Raw genomic sequence first — 10,064 nt, 5'->3', positions numbered from 1 at the left:
AAGGGAAAAAGAGTGCAGTGCATATAATGCTCCCCCTGATTTTAACATAATTTATGAAGACAACGCATCCCAATCTTGTGGACCAACCGCTCAACACTCTTCGAAGGTAGGGACTTAGTAAACAAGTCTGCAAGATTATCAGATGATTGGATCTGTTGGACATTTATCTTCTCTTCCTTCTGCAAATCGTGTGTAAGGAACAGTTTTGGGGATATATGTTTAGTCCTATCACCTTTAATATATCCTTCAGTTACTTGTGCGATACATGCAGTATTGTCTTCGTAAATGATGGTTGGACTTTTAGTTACTTCTTTCATCCCACATTCTTCTTGGGTATTGCCGATCATTGACCTTAGCCATACACACTCACGTCCTGCTTCATAAAGGGCAATCAACTCAGCATGATTTGATGATGTCGCAGTTAAGGTTTGCTTTGTTGATTTCCAAGAAATTGCAGTTCCACCATAGGTGAACAGATATCCAGTTTGTGACTTGGCGTTTTGTGGGTCTGATAGATATCCAGCATCTGCATATCCGATGAGGGTGGCATCTTGCCTTGATTGATAAAACAAACCAAGATCTTTTGTTCCTCGTAGATATCGTAGTAAGTGTCTTACTCCTTTCCAGTGTCTCTTCGTTGGTGCGTTGCTAAACCTGGCTAACAAATTCACAGAAAAAGCTATGTCTGGTCTAGTATTGTTAGCTAGATACATTAGAGCCCCAATTGCACTTAGATATGGTACTTCAGGACCAAGGACATCCTCGTTTTCCTCTCGAGGTCTAAATGGATCATATTTCATAGTCAAAGACCGAACAATCATCGGGGTGTTTGTTGGGGTCGCTTTGTCCATGAAAAAACGTTTTAACACTCTTTCGGTGTAGTTAGACTGATGGACGAAAATACCATTATTTAAGTGCTCAATTTGCAATCCAAGGCAAAATTTAGTTTGTCCAAAGTCTTTCATCTCAAATTCTTTCATCAAGTATTTTGCAGTTCTTTCAAGTTCATTTGGGGTTCCAATGATATTCAAGTCATCAACATAAACTGCAACAATTGCAAACCCGGATTGTGATCTCTTAATGAAAACACAAGGACTGATTTGATTATTCTTGAACCCTTCTTTCATAAGGTATTCACTAAGACGATTATACCACATCCTCCCAGACTGTTTTAATCCATAAAGTGACCTTTTTAATTTTATGGAAAGTAAATGTCTAGGCTTGTGGTTTACTGGTAATTTTAGTCCATCTGGGACTTTCATATAAATATCTGTATCGAGTGACCCATATAAATATGCGGTCACTACATCCATCAATCGCATCTTTAGTCCTTCTGAGACTGTCAAGCTTACCAGAAATCTTAACGTAGTTGCATCAACTACGGGAGAATATGTCTCCTCATAATCAATCCCTGGAATTTGAGAAAAACCTTGGGCTACAAGTCTTGCCTTGTATCTAACAATTTCATTTTTCTCATTTCGTTTTCTCACAAATACCCACTTGTATCCAACTGGCTTTACACCTTCTGGTGTAAGGGTTATTTTTCCAAACACTTCTCGTTTTTCGAGTGACTTTAACTCTGTCTGCATTGCCTCTTTCCATTTTGGCCAATCATGCCTGCAACGACATTCTTCCACTGTTCTTGGTTCACTATCATTTTCGTCAGATGCCATTTCAATTGCAATGGAATATGCAAATATTTCATTTACGATAACATCATTTCTATTCCAATAATTCCTGGTAGAAACAAAGTTTGAAGTTTCATTGTTATCGATGTCATGGTCATCTTGTTCATCCCCTTTCGGATTATCATCTTTTTCTCTATTCTCATCTGTACTTTGTCTTTCTTGACCTTCCGTAAGGGGAATGTTGTTGATCTCATCAGGTCTTTTTAATTTTCTTGGTTTAGAGTCTTTTGAACCAAGTGGTCTTCCACGCTTTCGGCGTGCTAGAGATTCATTTTCAGTGATCTTATCACCAGATGGAATTTCAATTCGTGCAGGGCCATTTTCAGCTGGTATATGTGATTTTGTCACTTTCTTTGCATCTATAAATGCATCAGGCAGCTGATTTGCAATGCTTTGTAAATGAACAATTTTCTGAACTTCTTGTTCACACATATTTGTTCGTGGATCAAACATTGACAATTGTGTTGCATTCCAAATGATTTCTATTTCTTTTTTTTCGTGGGTCCACTTTCTCTCCCCCTAAGGCTGGGAATACTGTCTCATTGAAATGGCAGTCGGCAAATCTGGCCGTAAATAAATCACCGGTCATTGGTTCAAGATATTTAATTATGGAGGGTGATTCAAATCCAACATAAATTCCCAGCCTTCTTTGTGGACCCATCTTTGTTCGTTGGGGTGGAGCAATAGGAACATACACCGCACAACCAAAAATTTTTAGATGTGAGACATTAGGTTCTCGACCAAAAACTAATTGTAGTGGTGAGAACTTATGATAAGCAGTTGGTCTCAACCTAATTAGCGTTGCCGCATGTATTATGGCATGACCCCAAGCAGATGAAGGCAATTTTGATCTCATCAATAATGGCCTTGCAATCAATTGTAGTCTCTTAATTAATGACTCAGCAAGTCCATTTTGTGTATGAACATGAGCTACTGGATGTTCTACAACAATTCCAATCGACATACAATAATCATTAAATGTTTGGGATGTAAATTCCCCAGCATTGTCAAGCCTTATTCTTTTTATTGTATGGTCTGGAAATTGTGCTCTTAGTTTAATAATTTGAGCAAGGAGTTTTGCAAAAGCAACATTTCTACTGGATAAGAGACTTACATGTGACCATCGAGTTGAGGCATCAATTAATACCATAAAATATCGGAATGGTCCACATGCAGGATTAATTGGTCCACAAATGTCTCCTTGAATCCTCTCTAAAAATGTTGGAGATTCAGTAGCAATTTTGTTCATAGATGGCCTTATTATTAATTTGCCAAGTGAACATGCAGAGCATGTTAATTCATCTGATCGAGGGATTTTGACATTCCTAATTGAATGTCCTACTGAATTTGCTATAATCTTGTGCATCATTCCTGTACCAGGATGACCCAAACGATCATGCCATAAATTTAGCAGATTCTTATTATCTAACTTCTGGTTAGATATCGAATTTATTTCAACTGGTCGTATATCTATATGATATAACCCTGAAGAATATGCTGGCAATTTCTCATACACATGTTTCTTGCCATGTTTTTCTGCCGTGAAGCATAAATATTCCTTTTGATCCACTATCATTGTTTCTAAATGAAAACCATTTTGACGCACATCTTTAAAACTTATAAGATTTCTTCGAGATTTACTCGAATATAAAGCGTCAATAATGATTAATTTTGTTCCATTTGGGAGTATTATGCAAGCTTTTCCAGAACCTTCTATTAGCTTGGCTGACCCAGAAATGGTATTAACATTTGCTTGAAATAATTTTAACTTGAAAAAATATTTTCTATCCTTCAGAATAGTGTGTGTTGTTCCACTGTCCAAAAGGCATTGAAATTTGGAACCAACTTCGGGCAGATCCATATCTTCATAAAATAATAAGTATAAGATTAGTTTAAGATAATTTAACTGGACTTACTTTATTAATGATGAAAAATTAAGAGTACATAACTTGAACATGAAAAAAAAAAACATACAAGAAAAGTACATAATGAAAACATAATACATATCATAGTAATTGATGAATTATCTAAACATGATTATTCTTTCCAAAGATAAATTCACCACCAGCTTCACCATTGTCTATGTGGAAATCAGACACATCAAGGCTAATTCCAGGGACATTTTCTTCATTAACATAATTTGTTTCGGCATGTTTTTCTTTCCCTTTAATGGAAGCCTGGTATAGTTCTACCAGATGTTTGGCCGTACGACAAGTACGTCCCCAATGTCCAGTCATGCCACATCTATAACATGTGTCTTTTCCTTTTGTGGTGGCTTGATTTTTGTTTCCTTGTTGATGCCCCCTTTGAGTGTTGTTTCTAGGGGGAAATTGGCCTCTACCACGGCCATAACCACGTCCACGGCCACGTCCACGGAAATTTCCACGACCTCTGCCACGGTTATTATATTTTCCACGTCCACCTCTATGAGCAACATTTGTCTCAGGTGGATTTGAGCTTTCTACAGCATTTGTTTCATTGAATGCTTGAGACCCAGTTGGTCTTAGGTTGTGATTCTTCAACAAAAGATCATTATTCTTTTCAGCAACCAATAATGTAGAAATAAGCTCAGAATATTTTGCAAAACCTCTTTCACGGTATTGCTGTTGCAATACAATGTTGTTAGCATGGAATGTAGAGAGTGTTTTCTCTATCATTTGCACTTCAGTGACTGGTTGATCACAATATCTCAATATTGATACGATTTTATATAGTGATGAATTATAATCACTGACAGATTTAAAGTCCTGAAATCTCAGGTTTGTCCACTCAAATTGTGCTGAAGGAAGGAGTACCCTTTTATGGTGGTCATATCTTCCTTTCAGGCTATCCCATAGTTCTTTGGGATTTTCCACCATTAAATACTCAGTTTTTAAACTGTTATGTAAATGGTGCCTTAAGAGAACTATAGCTTTTGCTTTCTCTTGATCAGTAGGAACTTTAATTTGAGCAGGGGCATCTTTTTCGCTTCCTGGGATGGTAATTTCTTTGATTGTATGTTCCAATCCCTGAGCCTTTAAATTCATTTGGGCATCAACTGTCCATTCAAGATAATTATGTCCGGACAAGTCTAATACGTCAAATTGTCTTTTCATCAAGTCTCCCATTTTAACTACAATCAAATAGGTAATTATTATTAAGCCAATTAAGCAAGTGATAATTAAAGTAATCAAATTGTAATCATAATAATAATCCATTTAAAACATATTTGCTTCTCCCCCTTGGGTTATTATTATGATTTACATAAAGTTAAGCTAAAATTAAACATGATAATTACTTTAGTTAAACAACGACAACAACAAATATAACAATAACAATGATAATAATAACAATAACAATAAATACTACTACTATTACTATATCACCGACAACAACAACAACAATAATAATATTAATATTAATGACATACATTAATGATAAGACAAAAGGAACATTTATTATAACAAAATGCACTTATAATCTACCTAGAAGACAAAAAAAACTTGAAGTACTACGGAGATTACATGCATGAATTCCCTTTGTCGAAAAACCGAGCGCTACTTATGTAAAATGATGAAAATCATCATTGCCATTAATAAAACTACTAGGGCCATAATTAAAACTAAATATAGTTTTAATTTCCTTAAATCTTCTTCAAAGGTAAAGGGGTGTGGTGGTTGTCGGTTGTCGACGGGGAACATGGTGTATGACCGGTGTAAATGGAGGAAGAAGAAGAGGAGATAATTTGGGTAAAGTTTAAGGAGGGGATAAGGTTTGTATGGTGAAATAAGGGGGTGTAATCCGCCTTTTATAGGGGGTAATTTATCCGTTTTAGCTTTACACTACTGTAAAAGTATCATACAATGTTCTAGTAGACTGGTAAAATAATTGTAATCAAACTATTAATATTTACAAACGTAAATAAGTATCACACTGGGATGTAAGCCGTAGTGGTCCGAGAACCCTAATCTATTCATGAGGTCAAGGGTTCGAAAACTGAAAGAAACATAAAAGTGTGTAATCTAAAAATTAAATAAATATAAAGGCTGCATCATTTTTTTTCATTTCAGTAATTATGCACAAGTAAGTAAGTATAAACATGATTTGTGTGACCATGAAATTTACTCTATTAACATGCATACAACAAATATTTCCACATGCAAAAGTAATTATATATTACTTTCTATAACCATGCATGAGAGTTACCAAACTAAATATCATAAATAAGGTATGTATTGATATCCTCATTTTTATCAACATGGCTAATTATGTAGAGTAATTTTGTGGAGAAATATATTATGAGTTTCTGGTATAGAGGATCCCATATGGGCAACTATAGAGCATACTCCTCAAAATATATTTCGTGAAGGAAATTGAATCTTTGTAAAAATTGGATAATCGGTATAAGTATACCTGATTGAAGATGGTGCTGATAACGTGTTATGAAATATATAGAAATTAGAGGATTAAGAGAAGAAGGTAATAAGAGAAGTATTACTACTTTTATGTATTACTCTTGGTAATATTTTTGTGTGTATCATACAAGTGAAATTACATGGCTATTTATAGTAGTAAAAACCACTATTACATTGTGGGCTATAACCTTAGAGGGTGGCAATTAGGGTTGGCTACTACATTAAATGTAATGAAGAAATTGGAGTGTGGACATTCACACCTTGACTAAATTAATTAACTCTTAACAAATTTGAAATAATTTTTACTTGAAAAAGACTAGGAATATCTTTACCCATCCTAGTAAAAAGGAAACAAGAATCAAATGAAACCAAATAAAATGGAAATTAGGAAAATACGAGTAGATATGAAAGAAAAAAAAATCTAGTCATGTCCACATTAGGAAGAGACATAAATAGGAAAAAATCCAAAAAATCAAAAACTTTACAGTTGTCAATTAAAACATTATAAATAACATATTTTGTTACCTTTCAAATGTTTCAATGTCCTTTACCATAATCCATTTTCAATAATAAACCCATCGTTTTCTAAAAGAATAATCAAAATCAATTTCTCTATTTTTTTTTTTTTTTTGAGGAAAAATCAATTTCTCTATTAACCTCTCATATTATTTTCTTTATTTAAACACCAAAGAAATTAATTTTTCTGTCACTCTTTTACGCGTCTATTTACAGCAGCTCAACGGTGCTACTCTTCTCCCTCCCTTTGTTTTCTTCCTCTTTCTCTCTCTAAAAATCCCTTCTTTCCCTCTCTAAAACCACCCACTATTTGAAGATTCACCAAAATCAAAATTTGATTCATACCCAGATTTCAATGCACTGAATGAATTCAACCCAGAAAGTTAATTCGATACCCCAGAAAATAATTCATCGGGAAAATTAACTTCGACCTAAAATTATTTTTTCTGAAACTTTTTGATTTTTGCCCTAAAAGTTAAAATTAGTTCAGGATCGAGAAATTTCATCAACCCAGAAGCTAATTTGGCGGATAAAATTGACCCAATTATCGGTTTTTCTGAATGGGTGCTGCTCTTAGGAAGGAATCTGCAAACGGGTCAACCCAGCAGAAGAAAACGGGTTTAGGGGATTTACCAGAAAGCTGTGTTGCTACTGTGTTGATGAATTTAGACCCGAATGATATTTGCAGTTTGGCGAAATTGAACAAGGCTTTTCGTGGTGCTTCATCTGCTGATTTTGTTTGGGAATCGAAATTACCCACTAATTATCACCAGATTGTTGAGAAAATCTTTGATGAAGATGATGATAGTGATAAACTTCCTGTTTATTCTTGTAAAAAGGAGATTTATGCCAGTTTATCTCGAGTTAATTTCATGGATGATGGCAAAAAGGTTGGTTTAATTTCTTTTTAGTGGGAATTTTTAGGATTTTATTTGGGAATTCTTGGGTTCTTATTTTGTATTTTTTTTTGTTGTTGATTTGTGCAGATGGTGTGGCTTGATAAGAGTACAGGAGGAATTTGTATGGCGATATCTGCTAAGGGTTTATCAATAAATGGTATTGATGATCGAAGATATTGGAGCCACATTGCTACCCAGGAATCTAGGTGAGAAATTTTTGCAATTTGTGTTTTTCAGATACTTCGTATGTGATTTAAATTGATGTTTTTAGTGGTTTGGTCAATGATTTGACATGATTTGATATTATCAATTGTAATTGTGAATTGTCCCAAGATATTTGCTGCTCTTTTTTCTGGTATTGGATGATTCTTTCGAAACCAATTCAAAAATTTAATTTGTCAGTTGGATTTTGTGTATTGGTATTGGGATCTGGATGTTGTATTGATGTGGAGCGATGCTTGTTAGTTTTCCTTGTCATGATGTTGAAATAACGGTTTAGTGAAAGAATTGGATGAAATTGGAAGCCTTTTGTGTTGTCTTTGGTTAGGCCTTTGATATGGCATTGGATTTTTGTGAATCTATGGAGTGGGTGGTTTTCTATGGATCATGTTGATTTTTGGGTGGATTAGTATTGTGAATGTGTTTATCTAGGTTATGTTTCTTGATAATTGAGTCCTGCTGAATCCAAATGTTCGATGATTGAGTTTAGAGATCTAGAAATCATTTTGATGTGTAGGTTTTATTCTTTGCTATTTATTCATTTTTCATTGTATTTATACCTTAGGATATGTGTTTGATTGTGTACTGTCTTATTATGAAGATATATTGAAGCATATAATATGTGTCTTATATATCTTGCATACTCTTTGAATGTTCATTGCCCTGTGAAGATAATGGAAGCATATAATATATGGCTTATTTATCTTTCATGCTCTTTGATTGTTCACTGTCCTATGAAGATATTTGGAACCATAAATATATGTGGCTTAATTATCTTTCATTCTTTTGAGCTCCTTATTATGTATTTATAGTGCTTGTTGGGTTGTCTAGATTTTGCAACATCCACATAACACATGGATGCAGCTCTCCATGGCCTCTTGCTGTCTAGAGGTTGGTTCCCTTGGTATCCTGTGTAGGATTAATAACCGAGTGAATATAGAATTCGAAATTGACTGTTACCTAAAAAATCGAGCTTAATTTTTTTTACGTGCCACTAGTAACTCTAGGATAACATATCAAACTTTTGTCACTCCCTACTACTGGTTAAATTTTAATGGTAAATCTTTGGTTTTTTTTATGACAAATTTAGGCTTTGTTGGCACCTCCCTTTCACCTGGCTAAAGGATAGTTAGTTTAATTTATTGTGGTTTCTTATTTCTTTATTTGACTTTTAGTCTTGCAACTATTTATTGACTTGAGTTTTCCTTTTGTATGATATCAGGTTCTCTTCAGTGGCTTATCTTCAACAGATCTGGTGGTTTGAGATCAATGGGGAGGTGGAGTTCCCGTTCCCTGAAGGAACTTACAGTGTATTCTTCAAGTTGCAACTGGGCCGGCCTTACAAGAAGTTTGGGCGTCAACTGTGTAATACTGAGCAGATCCATGGGTGGGATGTCAAGCCTGTCCGATTCCAGCTCTCGACTTCTGAAGGGCAGCGGAGTGTCTCCCAATGCTTCTTGGATGGTCCAGGGCAGTGGCTTCACTACCATGCTGGGGACTTTGTGGTCAAGAAATCAGAAGGTATGACCCAAGTTAAGTTTTCAATGATGCAGATAGATTGCACCCACACCAAAGGCGGTATTTGTGTAGACTCTGTAATGATATACCCTAGTGCATTCAAGGAGAGGCTGAAGCGTTTTTGAAGGGCTTAGTCGTCCTAGTCTTAGGAATCTCTATATTAGATGAGATGTAGATATATATATAGAGGAATAGAGTGTATGTGAGAGAGTGAGAGATAGATAGTAGCAGAGTGGCATGAGTTATTTTTGGTCTTCAGGCTCTGTTATGTGTTATGATCGTCGGCTGTAGACTGTAGTAAGCATAGTTTATGGTGGAAATAGACAAATAATAGTCATTTCCACCTCTTCTATTCTGTGTTTTTTAAAGACTTCTTAGACGGTATATGAGGACAATTGATGCTTCGCTTGAAGCCTCGAATTAAGCTAGCAACTATTTGTTGTTTGTTTTTACTGCAGCTGAGTATCTTTGTTTTTCTTGGAAGCTTTATTGAATGGAGTTGTTTTACAATGACATATCCCCGACCAATTTAATACGAGCAGTAGTATTATCGTGGACATAGACAAATTCTTATTAACAATAGATAGTAAACGCAGTTGATTAGCATTCATACCACCCGGCTGTATATAAAGGGTGGTTATGTAGACGTTGATATATACCAATTGGTCACCTAAATGAAGTAGATTAGCGTTATTATAGAAATTGATATATTTAGGTAAATATATGTTCCACGGATTTGATTAGCATTAATATGAACATTGGCATACTCGGTCATCTACGAAGTTGATTAGCATTACTGATTATTAAGTGGTAACATTACTATAGAAATT

General features: G+C 35.0%; 1 protein-coding gene across 1 annotated transcript; it reads left to right on the top strand.

Moving 5' to 3' along the window:
- Positions 1 to 6,787: 6,787 nt before the first annotated feature.
- On the top strand, positions 6,788 to 9,749 carry LOC145567697 (F-box protein PP2-A12-like). Its single transcript, XM_081627050.1, has 3 exons — positions 6,788 to 7,488; positions 7,585 to 7,703; positions 8,939 to 9,749. The coding sequence occupies exons 1-3, from the start codon at positions 7,159 to 7,161 to the stop codon at positions 9,357 to 9,359; spliced, it is 870 nt and encodes a 289-aa protein (XP_081483176.1). The 5' UTR covers positions 6,788 to 7,158; the 3' UTR covers positions 9,360 to 9,749.
- Positions 9,750 to 10,064: the final 315 nt, after the last annotated feature.

Source organism: Chenopodium album, chromosome 11 (genome assembly GCF_948465745.1).
Source record: "Chenopodium album chromosome 11, dcCheAlbu1.1, whole genome shotgun sequence".
Classification (NCBI taxonomy): domain Eukaryota; kingdom Viridiplantae; phylum Streptophyta; class Magnoliopsida; order Caryophyllales; family Amaranthaceae; genus Chenopodium; species Chenopodium album.
This window is presented reverse-complemented; position numbering and strand designations above follow the sequence as displayed.